Source organism: Leucopleurus acutus (genome assembly GCF_964270905.1).
Source record: "Leucopleurus acutus genome assembly, chromosome: 20".
NCBI classification, from domain to species: domain Eukaryota; kingdom Metazoa; phylum Chordata; class Mammalia; order Artiodactyla; family Delphinidae; genus Leucopleurus; species Leucopleurus acutus.
This window is the reverse complement of record NC_139162.1, coordinates 52,340,918-52,367,585: the sequence shown is the minus strand read 5'-3', so window position 1 is coordinate 52,367,585 and position 26,668 is coordinate 52,340,918. Positions and strand designations below refer to the sequence as shown.

At 55.5% G+C, this 26,668-nt stretch overlaps 1 protein-coding gene across 1 annotated transcript; it reads right to left on the bottom strand.

The window, feature by feature from the left end:
• Nucleotides 1-115: 115 nt before the first annotated feature.
• PRR12 (proline rich 12) lies at nucleotides 116-26,133 on the bottom strand. The gene is made up of 14 exons (XM_082862430.1): nucleotides 25,941-26,133; nucleotides 24,319-24,431; nucleotides 23,171-23,332; nucleotides 19,776-23,086; nucleotides 18,619-19,285; nucleotides 16,304-16,707; nucleotides 8,229-8,345; nucleotides 7,848-7,981; nucleotides 7,081-7,547; nucleotides 2,743-2,868; nucleotides 2,547-2,644; nucleotides 667-813; nucleotides 468-563; nucleotides 116-305 (listed from the first exon to the last, which is right to left on the bottom strand). The coding sequence occupies exons 1-14, from the start codon at nucleotides 26,024-26,026 to the stop codon at nucleotides 159-161; spliced, it is 6,075 nt and encodes a 2,024-aa protein (XP_082718556.1). The 5' UTR covers nucleotides 26,027-26,133; the 3' UTR covers nucleotides 116-158.
• Nucleotides 26,134-26,668: the final 535 nt, after the last annotated feature.

Here is a 26,668-nt window from a genome sequence, read left to right as displayed (position 1 = left end):
CTTTGAACCCTGTCCTGTGGGGTCAGCATGGACACACCCTGACCAATGACCCCCCCACCCCACCCCAGCGATGGGGCCCAGGGGTTAGCTCCTGAGGGCACAGTTCTGTCCCAATTCTCGGTTTATGGAGGAGGTGGCCCCCCCAAGCCAGGGTGGGGTCACCCACAGCGGCTGTGGGCCTGTGCTTGGGCCAGCAGGTCGCTGAAGGAGTCAAACAGCTGTTCCAGCCATGGCTGGTTCCGCATGCACTGCTGGACCACCTCCTCTTGGCCCAGGTCCTCAGCGCCGCCCTCGATGGCCAGGGTCTGCAGGGGGGTTAAACATGGAGCTGGGGTGGGAGGAGGCTGGGGGCCTAGGGATCAGTGTCCCAGGGAGAGGGGGGCTGGGAGCTGGACTCCTGGGTCCAGGGGGGAGCCTGCGATGGCTTGAATCCCAGGGTGACCCGTGCGGGGCGTGGGTGGGCTCACCTGGTCCCGGCAGCGCAGGAAGGTGTGGTACTTATAGTGGTGGAGTGAATGGTAGAGCGTGTAGTATCCCGACTTGTCCAGCTCAACCTTGAACTCCTGGGCAGGTGAAGCGGAGAAGCCTCAGCCTCCCCGCTCAGCGCCGGGCGGCCCCGCCCCCGCGCCCCGCCCCCGGCCCCGCCCCTCCCGGGCTCCGCCGCACCTGGGCTCTGACCACGCTCCTCTTGAGCTTGCTGAGCGTCTTGCGGTTGTAGGGCTCCCCGGCCGGCCGCAGACGCACGGCCCCCTCCTCTGGGGAACCCTCCCCACTCTGCTCCACTTGCAGCTGGGGGAACGTGTGCAGGGCGTCCTGCGGGAATCCGAGGGGTCAGGGGGACCTCCCTGGACCCGCACACCCCAGACCCACCCCCCAGTTCTCAGATCCCATGTGATCAGACGCCTCAGTTTCCCCCAGGAAACTGCAGATCAGGAAAGACACTTGGGAGTCTCGGTTTCCTCAAAGGCCAGGGGAAGCCTAGGCCTGTCTGGTGACCCTTATAATGTGTTTTGTGGCCCGGCCCAAGATTCTCCGAGACACCTAACATCCTGCCCAGGATTCCAGAGCCACCATCACCTCCTACAAAAATTCTAAGAGTCAGCCTGAAATCCAGAATCCCTAGAGCCAGGCTAACGTCCATCCCAGAATTACAATACCAGACTCATATTCCACCCCATAATGCTCAGGCCTATCCTAATGTTCTACAGTGGAATTCTTTTTTTTTTTTTTTTTTTGGGGGGGGGGGCTGGCGCACGACGCGGCTTGTGGGATCCTAGTTCACCGACCAGGGATCAAACCCGCGCCCTTGGCATTGAAAGTGCAGAGTCCTAACCACTGGACCACCAGGTAATTCCCATTACAGTGGAATTCCTAACTCCAGCGTAATATCCTACCCTTCTCAGAGCCAGATGAACAGTCAATCCCAAGATTCTCAGAGGCATCCTAACATCCCACGAAGAATTCCAGAACCAGATTAACGTTTTATCCCATGTTTTCATAGTCAGACTAACATCCCAGCAAGAATTTTCAGAGCTGGTCTAAAATCCATTCCAGAATTCTGAGCCATCCTAACATTTTACCCCCACTCCCGCCCCAGTTCTCAGCACCACATTAACATCCCCATCAGAATTCTCAAAACCAAATTAATGTTCTCTCCCAGAATTCTCGGAGCCACCGTGATATCCCATCCCAGAAGGGAAATTACATAGATGACTTCGGATTCGAGCCTGAGATTCGAAGAGCCTGAATTACGTCGACAGAGAAGCCATCAGAATCCACTCAACGGGGACTTCCCTGGTGGTGCAGTGGTTAAGAATCCACCTGCCAATGCAGGGGACACGGGTTTGAGCCCTGGTCTGGGAAGATCCCACATGCCGCAGAGCAACTAAGCCCGTGCGCCACAACTACTGAGCCTGCGCTCTAGAGCCCGTGAGCCACAACTACCGAGCCCGCGCACCACAACTATTGAAGCCCGCACACCTAGAGCCTGTGCTCTGCAACAAGAGAAGCCACCGCAATGAGAAGCTCGCGAGCCACAACGAAGAGTAGCCCCAGCTCGCCGCAACTAGAGAAAGCCCGCGTGCAGCAACGAAGACCCAACACAGCCAAAAATAAATAAATAAAATAAATAAATTTATTAAAAAAATAAAAACTCTATTCTAAAAAAAAAAAAAAAAAAAATCCACTCAACGCTCTGCCCCAGAGCGAGCCCTGGGTCCAGGCCCTAGTCCACCTTTTGTCCCCAAACTTGTACTCCACAATCACGCTCTGCTGGGCCTGCCTAGCAGCCCATCCCAGACCTTGACAATGACCCCGCTGCGCGATCCCAGCTCGCCTCCATCTGTGCTTGCAGGACTGCTGGGAACCCAGAGACTCCCTCCAGACAGCCCGGCCTCCACTACTCTCCTGGCCAAGCCCGACCCTTCCAACGATCGCCCTTCCAGGGCCTGATGCTCTGGGGACCAGCACAGTGGCTGACATGCACATGTCTCCTCTGTGCCTGAGCTCTGGGCCCCAGACGCCGCAGGCCAAGCCCCCCCAAGCACCTGCAGGGCTGGGCTCAGCGACAGCCGCTTTAGGACTTTCTTCTTGTGCTCATTCAGGAGGCCATCGATCTTCCGCATGGGCGGGAGGTACAGCTCGTCTGAAAGGCAAGACAGGGTATCAGAAGAGATGCAGCCTCACGATGTATGGGAGGCAAAGGAGGGGTAGGGGGCTCTGGGCCCCCAAGCCTCTGCTCACCATGTGTGTCCTCCAGGGCCTGGATCATATCCGGGTCGAGTGCCGTGCTCACCAGCATCTCCACATAGCTCCGGTACATCTCCCGCATCGCCCGGGTCTTCAGCAGACGCCCAGGTACTGCCCGCTCTGGGGGAAGAAAGGGAGACATGGCCCATCATTCCAACTTTCTCCAAGGCCGCCTGTGTGGCAGACAGTATTCTAAGCTCCAGGGACCAGGAGAGAAATCCCTACCCTCAGTGAGGTCCACGTCCACTGGGGAAGACTCCCCAACACCAGGACAATATACTCTAACGGTGAATCACAGGTACCGTAATGAGCTCAGCCTGGCAAGTCAGGGAAGGCTATTAAAGGTCACACACACGCTGAGCCTTGAGTGATAGGAAAGAGTATTCCAGGCCGGTGACCACTGTGTTTGACTAGTTTAGTGTAGCTTCAGTAAAGTCTAAAGAAGCAGCAGAGTTGGTTTCCAAACCAGTGAATCAAGTCTGAGAGATGAGTTGGTTTCCAAATCACTGAATCAGGTCTGAGAGATCAGGTCACAAAAGGCAAGACTGAGGAAGGAGATGGGAGCTGAGACTGCACAAGTCAGGGCAGGTCAGACCATGTGAGGCCTCTGAGATGAGGTAGAAAGGGGAGGGCCTTTTTTAGGGAGGGGTACTAGGGAGCCATGGGAGAGCTATGAGCAGGGACGGGCGAAGGTAAGTGGAGAGAGACCACTCCAAGGCCAGGGGATGGATCAGAGGGATGAGACCAGAGGCCAGGGCAATGGACCAGATGAGAAAGGATGAGGCTGGGCCAGGGCTGGAGGATCAGGATACATAGATTGAGGGGCAGGAGGGCCAGCATCTGAGCTAGGGCTGTGGGAAGGAGCAGAGGGGATGGGGGCAGTCAGGGCCGGAGGGGTAGGGCTGGGGGCTTCCTTGCAGCAGAGGTGAGGGAGGGTCTGGCCTGGTGACTTGGTTGCCAGTGGGGCTGTGTCCGAGATAGAGAAGCTAGGACCAGCTCGGTGGGTCTGGAAGGAGGGAGTTGCTGGGGCGTAGGCCTGGAAGGTGGCAGGGAGAAGAAATGAGTCTGAGGCTCACGGAATTTGTGGGAGCTTGCCAAGTGAGAGATATGGAATGCCAAGCAATGAGGTCAAGGACGGGACTCTTTTTTTTTTTTTTTTTTTTGGTCCGTGCCACGTGGCTTGGGGGATGGTAGTACCCCGACCAGGGATCAAACACAGGCCCTGGCAGTGAAAGCGCTGAGTTCTAACTACTGGACCACCAGGGGATTCTCCAAGGATGGAACTGGAGGGACAGCCACCAGAAACTCAAGAAGGAGCATCAGGGAGAAAAGAGAAGCAGGAGGGCCACGTGTGGGAAGACCCCAAAACATCCTTTAGGAAAAGGCACGAGAAATGTCCACTTGATTTACCCACATGGACGGTCCTTGCTGACAGCTGTTTCAAGAGGCCAGAGTGACCATTTAGCCGTGGGAGTCAGACCCCATCAAGCCTCTGCCTGAACCCTCCTAAGGCTCCTGTCTCACTCGTGATAAAATCCTGCCAGTGGGGCCACAAAGCCCCAGGACCCTTGTCTCTCCAAGCTGTGCTCCTGTTCCTTCTCTGGCCTCACTTCCTCCAGCCGCTGGCCTCTTTCCTGATCCTCAGACATACCCAGTCCATAATGTTCTCTCTCCCGAAGTCACACCACCCCAACCCTGTTGCATTCGGATCTCTGCTCCAATGTCACTTCCAGAAGCCTTCTGCAACTCCCCCTTCCCCCGCAAATATCACCCAAGATCCCGCCTGGATCCTCTTTACCGGATTTATTTTTCTCTACTGCCTTTAATCCGACCCAGCCTTACACTGATGACTTTTCATATTGTTTTGTGTTCTATTACGTAACATATTTATCTGATTAACTCCCCCGCTGAGACTGTAAGCTCCCACGAGGATACATGTTTTTGTCTTTTCTGTTTACTGCTGGAACCCTCAGTTCATGGCACATAGTATGTGCTCAATTAACACCTGCAGAAAGGGGCTGAGGAAGCCAGATGAGAGTGAACTAAAGGAAGGGGGAGAGGGAACATCACTGCAGCCTCTTTCTAGAACTTTCATTGTGCATCTAAGAAAGGAGAGACATCAGGTTCTAGCACATGGAGGATCATCAGTCTTGGACCAGCAGGAGGGCTGGTTCTGAGACCTCCTGGTCTGGGCAGAACCTTCAGGGCATCCAGACGTTGAGTCAGGCTCATCCTGCCCAGGAGGGGCTCCTGGTCAAATGGGGTGAACAGAGAGAGACCCAGGACCAAAGAAAGATACTGACCCTTGGCGGGGGAATTGCTTCCCTAAGAGTGCAGAGTTTAGTTTCTCCCATTTCATAGGCTCAGGAAATTCTGGGCTGTCCACATATGTTCATAACAGCATCAGCCAAAAAAGTGGAGACAACCCAAATGTCCATCAAGCTAGTCCATGGATAAACAAAATGTGGCATGTCCAAGCAATGGAATAGTATTCAGCCATAAAAAGGAATGAAGTACTGCAAACAACTATGTATAATAATAAGTAAGCTACAAGAATATATTGTACAGCATAGGAAACATAGATAATATTTTATAAGAACCTTAAATGGAGTATAATCTATAAATATATTGAATCACTATGGTGTACACCTGAAACTAATATATTGTAAATCAACTATACTTCAATTAGAAAAAAAAAAAGAATGAAGTACTGATACACACCACAACACGGATGAACCTCAAAAACATCATGCTAAGCGAAGATGCCAGTCCCAAAGGACTGCACAATGTACGTATGATATCCCTTAGGTGAAATGTCCAAAATGGTCAAATCTATAGAAATAGTAAATTACTGGTTGCTTAGGGATGAGGGTGGGGAGAAAGGGGAGTGATGGCCAAAGGAAGCAGGGTCTCCTTTTGGGGTGATGAAAATGTTCTAAACTTGACTGCCAGGGAGATGCACAACGCTGACTATACTAAAAGCCAGAGGACTATGGGTTTTAATTAGGTGAGCTACGTGGTATGTGAATTAGAGCTATAAACTTGTTGAAGAAAAAGAAAAAGAACCTGCAAACCTGGGCCTTTTGTAAAGCTCCTCCCTTGCCAGCACCTTCCCCTGACTCAGCATTAACTGCTTCCACCTGGCCAGACTGAGCCAACGGCCCAGTTAAAAGACTACATTTCCCAGGCTCCCTTGCAGTTAGCTGTGGCCAGGTGACTAGTTCCGGCCAATGGGGTAAGAGAAGATAGGATGTGGGCCATTCCCAGATCTGGCACTTAATCAGAACTTCCCAACTTCATCAGGGCTTTGATGAAAAGATAATTCCGACTCTCTCATTTGACTAGCCTCTGTTACAACAGCTATCCCTGCACTACACCTGAAAGAGTATGTGACCTTGAGCAAGTCATGTCACCTCCCAGGGCCTCAGATCTCTCATCTTTAAAATGAGGATAAAAAAATAAATAAAATAAAAAAAAAACAAAAAGCCCCGAAAAATATAATAAAAAATAAAATGAGGATCATTTTACAGCACCTACCTCACAGGGTTTATGTAAAGATAAAATAAGCCAATGCGTAACATGCTTAAAATGATGCCTGGTACTTAAGTAAGCACTCAATAAAAGTCAGCTGTTATATTTATTTTACATATGTGTACATATATTGTTGTTGTTGTTACTGTCATCATAAACCAGACATCATTCTAAGCAATGAAGCTCCCACCTGGTGCCCACTACAGGCTAGTACCCTCCTATGTGCTTTTCTGTGAATACCCATTTTTACTTCATTATTAACCCATTTTACAGGTGAGGTTACTGAGGTGTAAAGAGGTGTTGCCCCTTTCCTGGAGTCACACAGGGAGTCACAGGGAACACCACTATGTCTGGGTCCCCACGATAGATGCTGGTCCCCAATCCTCCTCAGCCCTCAGAAACTGCCTATTCTGAGACAGAAGAGTGCAGTGTTGAAGAACAGAGCGCGATGCTCCACCGGCTGCATTCCAACTCAGGTGGGATGTCACATCCCAGCTGTGCTGCACTCTCTTGGTGTCTCAGTCTCCTCACCTGTATTTGAGGATAATATTGGTATCTACTTCCTAGGACCACAGTGAAAAACTCAAGTTAACATCTGTGAAGCACTTACAAGACAGCCTGTCACGTGGTTAGGTGCTATACAGCTGTTAGCTACTGCTATTACTTTTAAATGACTTATTACTACTGTGACTGTTTGCTGATGCTACCTGGAGCCCTCTGGATAGCCCCCATCCATGCCTCCTTCTGAAAGCCACAGAGTCGCCTCCCTACCACCAGCCCTACGGCTGCCGATGGCCTTACCATCCTCACTGGGAGCCCCGGGGGATGACTCTGAGTCCGAGGAGCTGCCTGGTGGGCCCCCGCCCACCGAGGCGTTGCCTGCCGCCTCCTTCAGCCACTTCTTCCTCTTCTTGGGGGGCGGCTCAGCCTTCACCTTGGTGGGCCGGGACTTGGGCAGCCGGGAGGTGGCGGGCTGTCCCGTGGTGAGGCTCCGATCTGGCCGAATCTGCCGGCCGCCTGTGCCCCGCTCACCCCGCAGTGGCCGTTCCCCACGCGTGGCCCTCTCTTTCTCCTTCTCCGTGGGCCGAGGCAGGGATGGCTTCTCAGGGGCAGGGGGCTCAGGCACGGCCGTCTCAGGTGTCTGCTCTGGGGGCTTCTCGGATGTCGTCTTCTCAGGGGTCTCAGGCTTAGGAGGCGGTGCCAGGGCCTTGGGGGGAGGTGCAGAGCTGCCCCCAGCAGATGCGGGGCCCTTGGCCTGACCAGAGCGTCTGGAAGGGGACATAGATGGGACTGCAGTCAGCACCCCCTGAAACCCAAATTCTCCTCCTTGGGGTTCCCCCGCCCCCACCGCCTAGCCCACAGCTCTAAGCACAGAATTTTGCTGAGCTGGTCTCTGTTCCCCTCTCTCTGGGGGCCCCACTCTCTGGGTCTCTGCACCCCTTCCCCGACTCTGTTTCTAAGCACTGTGTACTTTAAAATGGTTAATTTTATGTTATGTAAAGTTCCTTTATGATTCACCCCATGCCTGTTGGCCCTGCCCACCACCTGACCCCCGGCCCCCATGGTACCTGACAGGCACTGGGGGCCGGTGCCAGGGTTTCCGAGCACAGACCCTCACGTAATCCTTCTTGTTGACGTTTTCCAGAAACTTGACGTAAAGGCGCTGGTACCGGTTTTTGGCGTCCCCAAAATACCCCAAATACTATGGAGGAAAAGAAGCACATGAGGAACTCCTTCCTCTGCCCCAGCTAGGCAGCCCAACACCCAAGACTCCCACCCCTGCCCTGGCCCACCATGGCAACCACCCAGAGCCTGCCGGGAGGTGGAGACCCCCCCCCCTCTGGACACATCTTGGACCCAAGGTGAATCCGAATCGTGTGAGGGGGACAGCGGCTTCCACACACCCCACCCAGGGCCCCTCAAGCCCTCGCTCCCCTCTGCAGGCTCACATTACTGGTGGCACAAAACTGCCGCTGCCCGTCCTTGATCTCCGGAGTGAATTTCTGCAGCAGTGCCTTCTGGACTCGCCAGATGGGTGGAGGCTCGCGCCCCGTCTGCAACGCCAGCTGAGGAGGGGCACAGTAAGGCCCGCAGGGTCAACCCCCATGCCTGCCCTTCCCAGCCCCAATTCCTGGCCCTCTGTCCTCCCTCTACACCCCCTTAGAGAAAAGGCATCATCATTAACAAGCATCAGCGAACTTCCAGCTGACAGGTATCTTCTGGCTGTCTGAGGTTCTTAGATTTGGGGATGCAAAGCTTCCTCAACTTACCATGGGGTTCCATCCCAATAAACCCATCGTAAGTTGAACATATCCTAAATCAAAAATGCACTGAATACCCCTAAAGACATCATAGCTTAGCCCAGCCTACCTTAAACGTGCTCAGAACACTTACATTAGCCTGCAGTTGGGCAAAGTCATCTAAAACAAAGCCCATCTTTAAAAATAAAGTATGGAGTATCTCACGTAATTTACTGAATACTGTACTGAAAGTAAAAAGCAGAACGGTTGTCTGGGGACAGGAGGGTTGTAAGTGTATCAGTTGTTTACCCTTGCGATTAACTGCGTGGCTGACCAGGAGCTGGTGGCTTGCTGCTCGCTGCCAGTGCCCAGCATCACAAGAGAGTATCGTAGCGCATATCACTAGCCCAGGAAAAGAACAAAACTCAAATTTCAAATGCGTATCGCTTTTGCACCATCATAAAGTTTAAAAATCCTAAACTGAACCATCAGGGAACTGTCTATACTCTCAATCAGGCTGTTCATGCTGTTGGTTGTTTTTTTGTTTTGTTTTTTTTTTAATTTTACTGAAGTATAGTTGATTTACAATGTTGTGTTAATTTCTGCTGTATAGCAAAATGACTCAGTTATACATATATATATTCTTTTTCATATTCTTTTCCAGTGTTGTTTATCTCAGGATATTGACTATAGTTCACTGTGTTATATAGTATAGTATAGTATAGTATGTATAGTATAGTACACAGTATAGACCTTGCTGTTTATCCATCCTATATATACTAATTTGCATCTGCTAATCCCAAACTCCCAATCCTTCCCTCCCCACCAGCTCCTCGCCCTTGGCAACCACAAGTCTGTTCTCTATGTCTGTGAGTCTGTTCCTGTTTCGTGGATATGTTCATTTGTGTCGTATTTTAGATTCCTGATATAAGTGATATCATATGGCATTTATCTTTCTCTTTCTGACTTACTTCGCTTAGTATGATAATCTCTATGTCCATCCATGTTGCTGCAAATAGGCCATTCATTCTGGGCTACAAAGTTTTAGTTATTATAGCTATACAGTGTGATGGCACAAGCCATCCGCATGACTCAAAGAAATGACAAAATCTGAGCACTCATCCACCCACCATCTTCTAGATACAGTGTTGGGCCCCACAGTTTGGTGGTAAACGAGATCGACAAAGCCTTTCTTGGGGTTTTCATTACAGAGGTAATAAGACAGACAAGCAAATAAACAGAACAGGGTGAGGTTGTGGCTTGTGCTAAGAATAAACAGGTGACAGGTTACCTGAGACCATTTATTTCATCAGCCTGTCCACAGCAGGGAAGGACAGTGACACAAAGGCTCCCCGATCTCAACTTCCCTCAGCACACTCAGACCCCCATCCCCACCCCAAGGCTTGTGTGCCCCAGCTGGGCACCGGGAACCAAAGGATGTCAGACCCAGCATCTGATCTCAGGGAGTAAGGGGACTAGCAGGGGACCAGACACAGGCACAAAAAAATAACAGCACAAGTAATAAATGTGCTAACAGCAGGTGCCCCAGAAGCCTAGAAGAAGGACTCTGGACTCAATCTGAATCCAAGAATGCTTCCTCGAAGAAGTGATACCTAAATGAGTCCAGGAAGGAATGTATCTTCCGTGAGGGGGTTGGGTGATGACCAGGGACTGCCAGGTAAAGTGTGTGACAGCTGTGGCTCTAGAAAAAAGCAACTGACAGGCACAGATAAGTAAATAATAAGAACATAGTGGGAAATATGCACTGAGCTTTGTGATAACCCAGAGATGAATGAGGGACAAGCCCTTGCATTTAAAGAATCCATAGTTGGGACTTCCCTGGTGGTCCAGTGGTTAAGAATCCGCCTTCCAGTGCAGGGGATGCAGGTTCGATCCCTGGTAGAGGAATTAAGATCCCACATGCCGCAGGGCAACTAAGCCCGCATGCCCCAACTACTGAGCCCACACGCCACAACGAGAGAGGAGCCTGAGCGCAGTAACGAAAGATCCTACATGCCGCAACTAAGACCCGATGCAGCCAAAAGTAAATTAAATATTTTTAAAAAATAAATAAGTAAAATAAAGAATCCATAGTCAAGTGATAAACAGGATTCAGGTAACTCCAACTAACTGATCATGGCTGCCCTGAGCACTAGGCTCAGCAGGACCAAGTGCTGGGATTGATTAGTGATGTCTGCCACTGGCAGCAGCTGCAGCACTGGAGCCTGAGTGCCAAGTACTGGCTATCTATTCTTGGTTTTTGGTCAAATGCTTCTACATCCACAATTTTTCATATCCTGCAGATCAGCCAGGGGAACAGAAAGGAGTTAGAATAACCTGATGAAAATGAGGTCCAGAAAGGTTCTTGGCTGAAATTTCACTGGACAAGAGTGAGGCAGGATGAGACAGGGATATGGGCATGTCAGTCCCAAGTGCCTTCCTCCAGGATACCATGGTTCTCAATCCTCCCTCCTGGCTCCTCAGGGAACCAGGTCAGAGGCCCAAGGATTGAAAAGTCCGTTTCAAATCCTTTTCAAGGACTGAAAAGCTCATTTACATATCCTGCCCTGCTCCAAAACCTTCCAGGGCCCCCAATGCAGATTCCACAGCCTGGCATAGAGACTTTGCCTCAGTCTCCTTTCCTTTCTCCTACCCCTGCCCAGCAGGTCATCCAGACCCTCAAAGCTCAGCAGACAAGCCCCAGACTTTCTGACCTCCAGGTTTCTGCACATGCAGGGCCCCCCCCAGGGGTGTCTTTTTCCCTCTCACTGTGGATATAATGTTCCCTGTTCCAGTTCTCAGAAGTTTCTGAAAAATCCATCAGAGCACCCCCTCCCCCAGCCAGGGGAGGGCACCCCCTCCTATGTCTCTTCCCACTGCCGATCTTCCTCCTCTAAGGATCCAGCTGTTTCTCTAGCTGGACGTGGGGGCCTTGACTCACCACATCCCAATTGGGCTTGGCTTCTTTCCCCAAACCACTCTTCCTCCCAGGATCCCCACTATCCACCAGTCATCAGGCCCTGGCATCATCGTCCTTGCCTGCTCCCCAACCAGGGTCACTTAGTCCCAAAGCCACGTCTTTCCTGCCTCTCCTCATGTCAGTCATGTCACTGACCACACCCACTTCCACTTGGTGGGAAGTTGCCCCACCCATAACACCCATTCAGTGGAAGCCACAGCTGATTGGAGAAGACCTGACAAGGGGTAGCCAATCAACAGGCATAATACGAACCCCATCCTGACCCAAAATGCTGTGCTGGGCCAATCAGATTCTCTTCTGGGAATCTGAATTGTGACAAGCTGAGACAAGGGCAGTAAGTAGCAGGATGTAAGTAAGCTAGAAGCACCCAGCCTGGTGTTAAGGAGAAGGCTGCAGGATCAGACACAGGGGAGTCAGTGTAACAGAACTAAGGCAGTGGACAGACTGTCATCAGGACTGAACACTTCCCCAGCCACCTCCCTGCTGGCCAGGGCCCTCGAAGCAGCCAGATAACCCAGAGCAGATTCTCAAGCAGGCACCCACTGATCTCACCACAGGATGGCCTGGACCCTGCCCACCTTCCCAGGCTCGGCGCTCACTGTCCAGCCACTCAACCCCTTGCATCTCTCCCTACCCATCACATAAACCTGCCTCACCACAGGGCTTTTGCACAGACTGTTCTCTCTGCGTGACCCGCTCTCCCCATACTTTTCTCCATCCAACAAACTTATATGCTCAGAATTTACATCCTGATAAACCTTCCACATCTCCAAGGACTGGGAGTTAATATTATCACTCCCATTTTCCAGGTGGGGAGGCTGAAGCAGAGAGGGGGCTAACCCTACGCTGTCCAATTCAGCAGCCCCTCCCCATACGTGCCTCTTGAGCATTTAAAATGCAGCTCATTTGCATCAACATGTTCTATGAGTGTAAAATACACACTGGATTTCAAAGACTTGGTAAGCAAGAGAGAAGATAAAACATCTCATTAACTTTTTCTATATTGACCACATGTTAAAATGACATTTTAGACATGCTGAGTTAAAGAAAATACATCCCTACAACTAACCTCACTCATCTTTTAACTTTTCAAAAGTGTGGATGCAAGAACGTTTAAAATGCTGTACATGGCTCATATGATGTTTCTATCGGGCTGCCATTGTTCTAGAACAAACTATGACCTGTGGCCCATTTTTATAGAGCTATGAGCTAAGAATGGTTTCTACATTTCTAAAGGAGTGTGAAAAAGCAAAACAAAACAAAAAACAAAAACCCAAGAATACATGATAGAGACCGTACGTAGCTTGCAAAGCCTAAAATATTTACCATCTGGCCCTTTACAAGAAAAAAAAGTTTGCCAAACTCTGCGCTAGAGATCTGCCCAAGATCACTGAATAATAGAAACAAAGTTTATAGAGCACTTTCTGCATGCCACCCACAGTCAGAGTACTGGACAAGCCGTAAAGCCTGAGTGCTCACGTTGTACGAAGGGGGTACTAACGGCATCAGCCCCCATTTTACAGATGAGGAAACTGAGGCTCAGGAAGGGTCCACACTAGTCCAGCTCGGAAGTGGCAGAGATTCAAGCCAATCAGATTAACGCCAAAGCTGGGCCCATAATAACCATGCTGCCAGCCTGCCCTGACTCCTGACACACGAATGAGTCCTCATCTGCCTGAGTGGCTCAATCCTGGGGCTGTGAGTCCCCCATCAGAACACATACTCGTGTTGTATTTTAAGCATCTGAGTCCTTGCCTGGCCCCCTCCCCTGCCCATGCCAGCTGGGAGGTGGTATCAGATGGCCCTGGCTCTAATCCCGGCTTGGCACCCATCAGCCAAATGATTCCCTCTCCCTGAACGTGAACTTCCTCATCTGTAAACTGGGGACGGTCAGGGTCCCCACCCCAGAGCCCTGTTCATTTGGCCCAGTGCTGGGCGCCCAGCAGCACTATCGATGTTTGGTGGAATATACAGAGAGTGGCTGACTCTGGTGCTGAGAGCGTGGGCTCCCAGGGCCAGCAGTACTGGGTGCGGGTCCCAAGCTGTGAAAGCCTGGAAAGCCTACTTTAATCCTCTGAGCCTCAGTTCCCTTCTCTGTAAAAGGGGGATAGTAATCCCTATAAAGAAAGGAGATTATAAAGATAAAACTTACAGGTGGTGGCGAAGGTTTGCACAACAAGGTGAATATACTTAATGCCACTGAACTGTACACTTAAAAATAGTTAAAATGATAAACTTCGTGACATGTATCGGTTACCATGATTAAGCTAAATTCTGAATAGGATGTGCCCCAAATCCTATCCCCTGAGAGCTGGTAGCCGTTCCTGTCACTGCTGTTCGTTTGATACCTCCCTCGCCTGTTCCAGACTGATGGCCACAGAGCCTCAGAAGTCTTGAAGTTAAAATGAAATAACGGACACAGGGCACTAGTAGAGTTAGTACAACTATGAGGGAGAAGGGAGGATTAGCCAGGGAGGGATACTGAGACTCAAGGCATTGGGATTGTTCTGGTAGCTGGCTGAGGAGTGGAGAAGTAAGCCTTCGCTCTACCATTCTGCTTTGACAACTTACATATCTCTTGTGAATGTTCTCTTCTATCATATCGTACTGCGAAGATGACAAAGTAACAATGAAAAGATACAGTCTGGGATTGGTGAGCTGGGGCGGACAGCACAGAATGTGACAGGGTGGAAAGCAAGCAGAACCAACCAGGAGGTGATAATGGCGAAAGCTGAGTGATGGATACACACAGCCCCGTTACTGTATTTGCTCTACTTTTCCCACAATAAAATAGATTGAAGGGACTTCCCAGGTGGTCCAGTGGTTAAGACTTCGTGCTCCCAACGCAGGGGGCCCAGGTTCGATCCCTGGTCAGGGAACTAGATCCCACATGCCGCAACTAAGAGCTCACATGCCGCAACTAAAAAAAGGATCCCGCGTGCCACAACGAAGATCCTGCGTGCCGCAACTAAGACCTGGCGCAGCCAAATAATAAATAAATAAAGTATTTTTAAAAAAATAGATTGAAAGTAAGATAAGAAAAAGCACTCTAAGTTCCTCTCGCAAAACACACTTAATAATGAAGTATGATAGGGAATTTCCTGGCGGTCCAGTGGTTAGGACTTGGCACTCTCACTGCCATGGTCCTGGGTTCAATCCCTGATTGGAGAACTAAGATCCCACAAGCTGCGAGCTACAGACAAAATAAAAGTATAATAATATACACTATCCTTATAATGAATTCACCCCACAATTTTTTCATCTGTAACTTAGAAGAAACAACACCCAAGATGAAATTAAACACGTTAGGGCTTCCCTGGTGGTGCAATGGTTAAGAATCTGCCTGCCAATGCAGGGGACACGGGTTTGAGCCCTGGTCCAGGAAGATCCCACATGCCGCAGAGCAACTAAGCCTGTGCGCCACAACTGTGGAGCCTGTGCTTTAGAGCCTGTGCTCCGCAACAAGAGAAGCCACCGCGATGAGAAGCCCACGCACCGCAACGAAGAGCAGCCCCCGCTCACCACAACTAGAGGAAGCCCGCGTGCAGCAACAAAGACCCAACGCAGCCAAAAATAAATAAAATAAATTTTAAAATGGTCCACATCAAAAAAGAAAAAAAAATCTTTTAAAAAAAGAAAGAAATTAAACGTGTGAACATACATCCAAGACCAAACATGGTTCCTGCCCCCTAGTTGCTACCCAGTCAGTGACAGTAACTAACACGAAGAATGGCCTTAGCCCTTGGCGTCACCATCAAGGTGATAATGGCTTGCTGACCTACTGAGTACTCGCTCTACCTCATGCCCTGTGAGAAACACTACACGGGCGTCTGATGTCACCTACCCTTGTCAAGCACTTATAACAATCCTCTGATCCAACTACCTGTCCAATGAACAAAGTACAGCAAAGGTCAGTACACTTTTTCCGTAAAAGGACAGACAAGAAATATTTTTGGCTTTGTGGATCAGCTAAGCTCTGTTGCAACTACTCCACTCTGCTAGGGGACGGGGAAAGCAGCCATAGCTGATATGTAAATGAGTGGGTGGGGCTATGTGCCAATAAAACTTTATTTATAAGAACAGGCAGGGGGCTGGAGGGGGGCGGGGGGGGGCATAGTGTGTCCACCCCTGTGTAGAATAACTGGAAGTAGTAAATACGCATAAAGTGTTTGTTTTTTTTCGGCCACACCGCATGGCATGAAGGATCTTAGTTCCCTGACCAGGGATTGAACCCGCATCCCCTGCAGTGGAAGCGCAGATTCTTAACCACTGGACCGCTAGGGAGGTCCCAACATAAAGTGTTTAAGATGTGGCCTGACACACAAGCATTCCCAAACCACTGGCTACTACATCTGCACGTCGTATGTGTGCCTTTTCATAGGTATGTCACGTCAATACCTCAGCTTTCCACCTACAAGGCACAAGCTGCCTTTAAAGCACCCCTTGGCTTGTGTTAGAAGTTCCCTAAGATCAGGCCCTCCTCATCGGCTTTGTCCCTTAGTATAATCCTAGCACCCACAGCAAAAATACCTGCAATAAATGCTAACAATGGGTTTACCTTATTTATCGGTGACACACACACACACCCAAATAACATCTCAGAAGCGTGCAAGTCCTCTGCGGGGGTCCAGCTGGCCTCCTCTATCAGCCCCACGACTGTCAACTCAGGAGGATGAGATGGGCTGCCTCAGCCATCACTGTACCTGCAGCCCCCAGCACTGGGCCTGTCATCCAACAGGCGCTCGATAAACGCTCCAGTGACCAAAGCACTGGGCCCAGTTGTCCGACACGACAGGAGACTCACCTTGAGGGAAGGGATGTCCTCGGCGCGGATGACGAACTCGTCACGCTCCCGGAAGATGCCCTCCCCGCCGCTCTCGCCAGCCTCCTCGTCCGTTTCCCCGCACACGGCCGCGGTCTCCTGCTTCTTGGCCAGGTGCAGGGGCCGGGCGTCCGGCGGCTCGGGGTCGTCGGGGGACGGGGCGGCAGTCTCCTCCGGAGGGGGGGCAGGGGTTGCGGTGGGCAGGGGCGGCGGGGCAGGCGGCGAGGGCAGCGCCGGTGGGACTGGCACGGGCGGTGGGGGCGGCGAGCTGGGCGTGGGGGCCACCAGAGGGGGTGGCGAGGGCAGGGCCGGCGGTGGGGGCGGCGGCTGGGGTGTCGGGGCAGGGGGCGGCGAGGGCGGGGGCTTCTCCTCCAGCAGCGGGGGCTCTGGGGGCGAGACGGGCATCAGGGCTGGAGCCCCACTCAACCCCGACCCCCCAGACCCGTTTATCTGCTTCCAGTGAAAGGCCTCCTAGCCTATTCTGGGGGGTCTCAACACAGCCCTCTTCCCGTCCTGCACCCCAACATCCCTCCTGACCAAACTGTGCTCTTCACCTAGCATCCATTTCTGCCCCCAATCCCCCTCCAACTCCACTTTTTATTCCTCTTCTGCTGACCTTCCTCCTCCTGCAAAGCTCCTGTCTGACCCCTCCCTGACCTTCAATACCCACCCCTGTCCCCAGACACCTACCAGAAGCCCAGGACCCTTTAACTTGTCTCTCCAAGGTCCTAATAAACTTTCCTACCCAGACATGCCGCTCTGGTCCTCCCCATCTTTCCCCAGCCTCCAAAGACCCCCTGTGTGTCTTAGTGCAGCTCTGCATCCCAGTATCATTGCTCAGTGTCCCCACCACAATGGCCAGGAGGCCTCTCTGGTCCCATCAACAACCCCCCCTCTGCTCCCCAGTCTAGTGCCTACAAAGCTCCTGGCCCTGCCCTACCTCCTAGTCCCCAAATGCCATTCACCATCCCATCACCTCTTCTCTTGTCCCTGAATGTCCCTCCCTGTGCCAACAAGCCCTCTGCCCCTTATTGCCACTCAGCTCCCCAGTCGCCACTGTGCCACACCTGACTCCCTCCCTGAGACCCCTTCCCAGCCCCAGTGGCTACTCTGAGCCCCTGAAACTGTCTCCCAACCACAATGTCCATTTTAGTCCTGAAATGTCTCTTTGTTGCTTTGGGGCCCCAGTCTGACGCTTACCTCCCATTCCTCGATGTTCCTCCCAGTTCCTCAACCGCTCCTGTGCTTCCACCTCCTCTTTTCCCGCTCAGAGGTCTCGAACTCCTCCACCCAAGCTCTCCCCTTTCCTTTCCTCAGCCTGCTCTCCACTCTCGGGATCGGCAACACCCTCTCCTTCCTGCTACGCTAACTCCCCGTGAGATTTTGTAACATTCCTCCTCTAACGCCTTGAGATCTTCTGACTCCCCAGACTGCTTTTGCTCCATCCCTGGGTCCTTCCAAGCTATGAGCCTTCCTGACCCTTCCAAGGCTCCCTCGCCCCCCATGCTCTCTCCCGTTACGGCAGATCCAGGCACTCTGCTTAGCACCCTCCACTGTTTCTCCTCTCTTCCCTGGTGCTTCCCTTCGGCCTCTCACTGTCTCACTCCCCACTGCCCATCTTTCTACCACCTTCCAGAAGACTTCATTCTTTAAGACTCCTGTGAGCTCCCAAGCCTCCTCATTAACTGCTCCAAATGCCTTCCTCCAAATGCCACCTCTTTCTTCCCCCAATGCCTCTGTTCCCCCCTCATCAAAGCCCCTCAAATTTTGTCCAACCCTCCTCTCAGGACAGAACACCATCCAGACCTGACTGTACCCCCAGCCTTTCCCGATGGCCCCCCACGAGATCTGACTAGTCATTGCTGAAACTAGTCACGTTTCTCTTTAAACAACCCTCCCAAGTCTCTCTCTGCCCCCCAGACCCTTTTCTGTCCTTTATTACACATCCCTAACTCCTAGAACCCTTCTCAGGTCCCGTGTCCCCCATCAGTTTTAAAAGCTCTCTCCATCCCTGTCACCCACCTGTCCCCATCACTTATAGCCTGCCCTGTCCCCCAGTGTTCTCCACTGCCCACCTTCGGGCCCCCGCCAGTCCACTTAGCACCTGTGGGCGGATTAGAAAAAGACGCCCCTTTCTCAAAAGGCTTGCCCTTAAGTAAGAGGTTACCCTCCATAAACAAGCATATCTCTGTCAATCATCTGCACTGTGAACAGTGCCTGATTTACACAACCAGACCTGGTGACCTGAATGTCGGGAAACCTCTGCCCCGCCCCCAGACCACCTTCCCAGAGCTCACCAGGCGTGCCACTGCTGCTGGCACTGGGGAGCCCCGGGAGAGGGGGTGGCCCGGGGACTGCAGCCTCAGTAGCCAGGGGGGGCCCGTCCGCAGTGGAGGTGTCCTTAGGCCCGGCTAGTGGCGGGTCATCGAGGGCGGAGATGGCCGAGGAGATGCTCTCCTGCAGGTCCCGGTTCTTGGCGACAGAGTCTTCCTCGTCCGACGAGAAGGAGGGCAGGGTCTCGAGGTTCCGTTTCAGCTCCTCGTCCAGCCGCTTGCAGGGCGAAGGGCAGCCGAGCCCCAAGCCCTCGCTCTCGGCGGCCTCCAGCGCACCCCCCAGCCCGAAGGCGCCGGCGGGTGGGGGCTGTGGCACGGCAGGCGCGGCGGGGGGCTGGGGAGGCAGGCCCCGGGCCGGCACGGAGGGCGGCGCGCTCTTCGGGGGGCTGAGCGGGGGTGTCAGGCCAGCCTGGTAGAGCGGCGGATGGCGCTTGCCTGACTTGAGAAAGTCCAGGAACGAGGCCATGAAGCCGGACTTCATCTCGGGCTGCTTCTCCTCCACCTCCTTGATCTTGGCCTCGATCTTCTCCCGAGTGAGGCTGGAGTCCAGGCTGTTGTGGTCAACTCCTGACACGGCATCGCCCGATGACGCTCCCAGACCCTCGCCGGCCTTGGGCACAGACAGCTTGATCTAGATATGGGGGCAGTGGGGAGTCAGGGCCCACAAGCCCAGGGCCCCAAGCCCCCTCCTCCCTCAGACCCAGGGGTCTGGGGCCCCAGCCCTCTCCCCAGTTAAGACCCTAAAGTTCAAATTCTCAGAGTGTCAGCCTGTAGAATCCTAGAATTCATGCCTGCGGACCCCTCTGCTCAGATTCCAGAATGACAGGACTGGGGTCCCTCCCTCATTACTCACGGACCCTCCTCCCACAAGACCCAGGAATCCAGGACCCCTGATCAATAGTCCTGCAGGATCTAGAACCTAAGAATACAAGCGCTAACCCCCGCCTCCCTGTAGACACAAGTTTCAATTCTCAGACCTCTGCAACAGTGGAACCCTGAAATTCCAGCCCTCGGATTCATTTCCTCATGGGTGTTAGGAAGATAAACCACATCCCCTACCGTGCCCAAGAACCTCAAACGTGGTCCCAACCCTCCAGCATCAGGGTTTCGCTCCCCCTCACCTTCAGTGGTTTCAGGGGCTCCAGCCGAGGGCCCCCGGCCTCCTCGGCCTTCCTGCCTCGACCCCGGCCCCGGCCCCGGGGTTTCTTGGCCCCATCAGTAGGTGTGGAGGCCAAGGCTGGCCCGGCGGTGGTGGGGACCTCCAGTGGGCGAATCCGGGGTCTCCCCCGGGGCCGGGGCGGCCCATCACGCTTGGCCTTGGTGGGCTTGCGGCCACGGCGCCGGGGGCCATCGGGGCCAGGGTTGGGTGGACAGAAGTCAATGTCGCCCAGCGGTGAGAGCGCCGGACGGGAGCGGCAGCTGGACACCAGGTCAGGCAGGCGCCGGGGATTGAGGCGGATGTCAGCAGGCACATCGGCCTTGTCCTCGTCGGCCTCGAACTCGTACTCCTGGGCGTACAGCTTCTTGGGCGTCTGGAAAGGCGGGTCACGGCGCCGCAGCAGGTGGAAGGAGGACGTCTTAAGCAGCTTCTTTGGCTTGGTAGAGCAGAAGATGGGCGAGGTCAGGCCTCCCTTGGGCTCCGAGGCAGGGGGTGGCGGCGGCGGGGGGGGAGGCGGGGGCGGGGGGGCCGCCTGGTGGGGCCCACTCTGGATCAGGCCCAGAGGCTCGGCGTTGACGGTGGAGGGCAGCTCAGGCGGCTTGCTGGGGTCCAGGCCCAGGCCTGGAGTCTCGGGACCGGCTCCGGACGCCCGACTAGGGCAGTAGGGCCCATAGGGATCATAGGCAGGGGGGCCCGGAGGCGGCCCAGGCCCCGCCTTGGGATCGCCCTCGTCCTCGGGTGGCCCAGCCTTTCCATAGTCATCTGCGGGGCCGCCGCCAAACATCTCCTCCATGGTGGGGAAGAAGCTGCGCTCCTCGTCTTGCAGCAGGGAGTCAGGGAAGCAGATGGAGGTGAGTGGCACAAAGCGGGGGGCCTTGGTGCCTTGCGGGCTAGGGCTGCGGTAGGCCCCCGAGGGATCCTTGCCCTCGGTGTTAGGTGGGCCCACACCAGTGTCACCAGGCCCAGGTGGCAGCGGCTCCAGGGCCCCAAGCAATTCTTGCATGGTGCCGGGTGGCTCCAGGCTCTCCTCAGGTCGCAGGCGGGGGCTGGGGGCACCCGGCTCCAGGCCATGGCCACGGAGGTGGGCCTCGAGCTGGAGGGGCATGGGTGGTGGAGGTGGGGGGGGCGGGGGGGGAGGCTGGGGTGCCCCATCACGGGCAGCCGGCTCAAGGAGATGGACGCCAACTTTCGGAGCACTGGAAGAGGGGCTGGGAGCATGGCTGAGGACCGAGGGGAGCAGCTGGGGGGGAGGGGGAGGCAGCACCAGTGGGAGGTCAGGGCCCCCGGCCTCTAGGAGGAGGCCGTGGGGGGCAGGCTGGGCAGACTGGGCCGTGGGAGTTGGGGGTGGAGGGCTCTTTTGGAGGAAGGCCCCCAGCTCCTTGGCACCTGCCCCATAGTGGACAACTGAGGTGGCCAGCCCCTCGGGGGTCTCGCCACCCCGTTCTGGCCCTTTCTTCTTCTCCTTCAGCCTTCCCAGGCCCAGCTCCAGGGCCGCCGTGGCACCCTCATCAAGGCTGGCGCTGGTACGGATGACGCTCTGCAGATGGTACCTCTGTGGGTCTTCCTTGGCCAGCTCGTAGGGTGTGCCCGGGGGACCCCCAGCCCCGCCACTCCCAAGTCCCTTGGAGGCATCCGCCGCCCCATCTTCGCCCACCAGGCCATCTGCCCCTGAGGTCCTCGGGGGGCTGGGCGCCTGCAGGAGGTGCTGGATGAGGAATTCTTCATCCTCGGTGCGCTCAGCGGGAGGCCCGCCGGGGCCCGCCAGTAGCTCTGAGCCATCCCCCTTGCCCTTGTAGCCACCTGCTCCGGCGGCATAGCTGCCGGCTCCTGGGGGTGCCAGGAATGGGGCTGAGGCCAGGACAGAGCTCAGGTATTTGCCAGGAGCTCCTGGAGAGCCAACTCCAGGAGGGCGGCCGGGGGCCGGAGGCGACTGCAGCGGGCGGATGATGTGAGAAGGGCTGGCCTCTCCGCCGCCCCCCAGGGAGCTGGGCCCCCAACCACCTCCATGGCCCGAGAGTGCTGGGGAATGGCCAGTACTGTAGCTGAGCGAGGGGCTGGCTGTGGGCAGCCCCTGGGAATGGGCAGCTGGCCCTGGGTACGGCTCACCCTGCACCCCATATAGCTGCCCCTGCAGCTGGTCTGGGGAATAGCTCTGACATGTGGCTAGGCCAGGAGGCGGGGGACCACTAGGGGGCTGCTGGGGCCCACCTGAGTAGCTAGGGCCTTTGCTCAAGTCCTGCGCTTGACCCCCTCCAAACCCTTGCCCATAGGCCTGGGGTCCTAGAAGCCCTTGGGGCTGACCAGGGGAATAGGCCTGGCCTCCCGCCCCCCCAGCCCCAGAGGCCTTGCCAGTGGCGTAGGCTGCTGCTGGCCCACCCAGGCTCTGGCATTTGGGCGTGGCAGTCGAACGGGGTGGTGGGGGCCTGTTGGCACCGCCCGCAGCTGCCCCATAACCACCTTTGCCCGTCTTGTAACCAGGCGACTGAATGATGGGGCGGTAACCTCCACCGCCACCCGCCGCCCCACCTCCTCCAGCTGCCTCGGGGCCCGCAGCCCGGCCCGATGCCCCGGCCGTGGCTCCACTGGGCCCAGCCTTGCTAGGCTCGCCAGCGCCCGGGGAGGGCTCCCCACCGCCCAGGGGGCTGCAGGCCAAGTTGGCCCGGTGGCCCATGGAGGCGTAGCTGCCTCCGCAGCTCAGGTAGTGCTGGAGGGCGTGGGCTGGTGGTGGGGGGGGCTGGGCACTGGCTGGCCGCTGGTAGTGCTTGATGACGGTGTCCTGGCGGGGCAGGGCCCGCTCGGGTGGCGGCGGGCCGGGGGCGGCACCCGAGAAGTTGTAGAGCTGGGGAGAGGATTGCTCGGCGGCGGCGGCAGCAGCAGCGGAAGAGGAGGCCAGAAGGTTGAACTGAGTTGGGAGGTGGCGGGGAGGTGGGGGTGGATCTGGGGGGCCTGGGCGGTAAGGAGGGGTTTGGGCTGGGCCGAGACCAGCGGGCCCCAGGACACCACCCCCCGCCAGGCGCTCAAAGCCTAGCGAGGAGGGCACCGTGGGTGCCTGCGAGGGCTTCAGGTGCAGCACGTCATGAGGGGACAAGAGCCCATTAGCTGGGGGACTAAATGGGGGGTCCTGGAGGCTGAGGGAAGAGGGTACTGGGAAGGGGCGGCTGCCAAAGGAAGCCGGGTGCTGATAGGCCGACAGGGCAGAGGAGGATGGAAAGGTGCTGGAACCCGGCAGGGCACCTGAGATGAAGAGCTCCGTGGGGCCTGGCGTGTGCATGGCTGGGGATGAGGGAGGAGACCACAGGTCAGAGTTGACCACAAGCCAGCCCCACCCTGGCCCTCCTGGACTGGCAATGGCCTTACCTGTTTGCCAGGAAGGACTGCGGAATTGGGAGAGGAGAGAAGAGGCAGAGGGACCAGGCTGGGGGCCCCGGGACTCCAGGGCCGAGATGAGGTTCATGACGGAGGCGTCGGGCCCTGCTGAGCCTGCGTGATGGAGGCCGGTGTCGAAGAGTCCAGAGAGGCCTGGTGAGGGTTGGGGGGGTAGAGTCAGCTAGGTGGGGGATAGGGCAAGGTTGAAAAGGAAAAGGAGCAGGCCAAAGGCAAGTTGGGTCAGGAAAAGGGGTTGGAGAGAAGGGGCAGATTCAAAGAGGAGAAAGGAGGCAGAGACAAGTTAAGGAAACAATAAGCAGGATGGGGTACGATGCAATCATAAGGGCAGGGAGCCCAGGAGGGGAAAAGTAGACAAAGGAGTAGAAAAATCCATACATGAAGAAAATGGGAGCAAAACACAGAGGGTCCTTATGGTCCAAGGGAGGCCAAAAGATTAAGCAATTCTAGCAAAGAAGGGGAAGGGATGGGATGACTGGAGCCACTGAGAAGAACCAGAGAACAAGTCAAAAGGGGTTCAGTCAAAGTGAGAGGATCCAGATTTAAAAAAAAAAAAAAGAGAGAGAGAGAGAGAGAGAGGAATAAAGGGAAGGAGCCAACCAAGAGGGTCAAGGGTCAAATTGGACAACAGCCCCGTTGCTGATCCATCTAGGAAGGAGAGCGGCAGGATCAAAGGAAGGGAACCAATCCGAGGCACTAGAGGCAGGGCCACAGGAAAAGAATAAGGCAGTGGGCAAATCTAAGGAAGAAAGGGGAGGTCCAAAGAATCGGAGCCAATCAGGAAGAAAGGGAATCAGGAAGAAAGAGTTCCGAGAACCAAGAGGATGAGCAGACCCAGAGTGAAGGGATTGGGGTGGGCTGGAGAGGCGGAAAAGCCTGGAAGAGAAGGTGGGATTTGGGGGCTGAGACGACGGGACCAATTGGAACAAAAGAGGCGGGGCCAGAAACAGGGGCAGACGAATCCGGCGTGAAATTAAGCAGCCTCAGAACAACCAATCAGAGGAGAAGTAGCAAGAGGCGGGCCAGAACGGAGAACACAGCCAATTAGGAAGGTTGTAACTTTCAGCAGCCAATCATTTGCTTCGGAGGGAGGGCCAGGCGGGGCGGGACAGGGGCCGTACCTGCCGGGTGGTGGTTGGTGGCATAGCTTTGCAGTGGGTGGGGGGCCGCGTAGGCCTGGCGGTGTAAGATGTCCGTCTCGGGGTGCGAGGTCCTGGAGCTGCCATAGACCAAGCTGGGAGGAAGAAGGAGATGTTAGGGTATCCTCCGAAGCTACCCTCGGAGAAGGGAACTCAGCAAATCCCCTGGGGAGTTGGGGAGAATCTTCCAGCTGACTGGGGGCTATCCTAAGGAACCTTGGGCCCTAAAGGAAAGAAGACAAGGGAATCGGAGTGCCCAACTAAAGAGCCACAGAAATGGTCCCCACTCGAGCCCCAGTAAATAGAGCCCAGATAGCCTCACATTTACAAACACAGACATGCACAGGGAGGACACAGAGAGGGTGAAGAGCCAGAGAAAGTGCCTTAAGTTGAAAATGTGGACCTGCTTCCACAGCCCCCACCCCGCAGGTGACACAAGGCCCTGGGGCCAAGGGATGCCCCCTCTTCTTCAGACACATGGGAACACAGAGGCCCTGAACCTCAGGGGTGGTGCAAACCGAGTCAGGAGCAGGAGACAGACTGTTCCCCAGGGCAGGGATGGGAGGTGGGCAGAGGATAGGACTCCTGCAAAGTACGAGGCACAAGTGTGCACATGAACACCGTCCATCCCCCCGGGGTTGAGGTTCAAATGCATGGGGGCATGCAAAGCCAGGTCTGTGTGCAAACCAGTATCCAACTCACTGTGTGGAAAGATACAGAGCGAGGAGTCCCACATGGAGAATACTAACACACGTGGGGTCATGCCCAGCCAAGCTGGGAGACCCAGGTGTATAGGGGGAGGGGGATTCGGGGGCAGGTGAAGAGTGAGGGTGTGACACAAACAGCAGGAAAGGGGCAGGTTCGCAGGTGAAAAGGCTGCCAGCTACATAACGCACTGGGCCCACGCTCACACACACAACCACACACCCGGGAAACAGCCTAATCTTCCTATGCAACGGCCCCAATCCATGGCCCAGACTCAAGAGGTCAAACACTCCACTCCTCGCCATCAACTAGGATTCTGTCTTTGAGGGTGGGGGAGCTCAAGGGGGCGTGTCTCAGATGCCAGGACCCCCACCTTACACAAAACCCCAGCTTAGGAAGGGGGCGGGGCCCCGTGCCCACTCAGCGCGCGGAATTTCTGGGGGGGCCCCCCGAGTAGCGCGGCCTCGCGCAGTCCCGGAACAATAGAACCTGAGGGGGGGCCGCGCCCCCCAGGTCTGCGTTCTAATTCTCTTTTCCTTCCCACCTTTGCAAGAGCAGAACCTAGGGCGCGAGGGGGAGGGGTCAGCAAACCGGGAATCCAAGGATGGGGGGAAATCCAGGCCTTGCTTCGCCAGTCCCTCCCACCTTCCCAAGGCCTTTCCGTCTGAAATTGTTTTGCACCCTCATTTTTCCGCGGCATCTCTCCCTTTGCATGCCGGAGCTGGCTTTGGCGGAGTTTGCAATTTGCAAACTGGGGCGGCGGCGTTGTTGCAAACCGAGGAAGGCCGCTCCCTTGCAAGCCGGAGGGGAGTTTGCGATGCACGCGTAGCCGGGCGGGCCCGGCCGGGCTGGGCCCCCACCTCTTGGCCCCTTCCTCCAGGCCACCCCCGGCTCCTTACCTAGCTTTCGCTGACCTCTCGTAACTCCATCCCGCCCCGGCGCCGAGCGGGTCCCCGAAGCCGGCGCTGGGGTAGTTCCTGTCCATGAATTGGCCGCGGTGGAAATTGGGGGGAGGGGGGGGAGGGAGGGAGGGAGGGGGCCGCGCGCGCGCTCTCCTCCGCCGCCGCTCCCTCCGCTGTTGCTTTTTTTTCCCTTCCCTCTCTCCCTCTCTCCCTCTCTCTCTCTCTCTTTCTCTTTGCAGCCGCCGAAGGCCCGGGAAGGCCCCGGGCGGGGGAGGGAGGGGACAGGGGCGGAGGGGCGGAGGGGCGGAGGGCGGAGGGGCGGAGGGGCGGGCAAGGGAGGGGGTGCAGCCGACGAGCCAACGAAGGGGGAAGGGGGGTTCCCCCTGGAGGGAAAGGGGGGGAGGAGGGACCCCGCTGTCTCCGCCTTTGCCCCGGCGCTTGCAGGAGAGAAGGGGGGGCGCGCGCTCCGGAGGGGGCGTCCCGGGCGGCCCCGGGGTGGGTGCGGGCGCTGGGTGCTCGCTCTATCGCCGCCGCCGCCGCCGCCTCCTCCTCCTCTGCGCTCACGGTGCAGCCATCTTTGCACAAGGCGGCTGGGGGAGGGGGGAGGGGAAGGGGGGGCGGGCGGCGGGGTGTCTGGCTGCGCTCCGCTTCCTCCCACAATCCCGTGCAAATGAAAAAAAAAAAAAAAAGAGAGAGAGAGAGAGAGGCAGACACAGAGCGTTAGC

Bases quoted from the DNA above. Each gene is read 5' to 3' on its own strand.
- PRR12 (XM_082862430.1), bottom strand. From the start codon at position 26,026: ATGGACAGGAACTACCCCAGCGCCGGCTTCGGGGACCCGCTCGGCGCC. The intron at 24,432-25,940 runs GTAAGGAGCCGG...TCTTCCTCCCAG, and splicing joins GAGAGGTCAGCGAAAGCTAG to CTTGGTCTATGGCAGCTCCA. The intron at 23,333-24,318 runs GTACGGCCCCTG...AACCCTCACCAG, and splicing joins CACCAACCACCACCCGGCAG to GCCTCTCTGGACTCTTCGAC.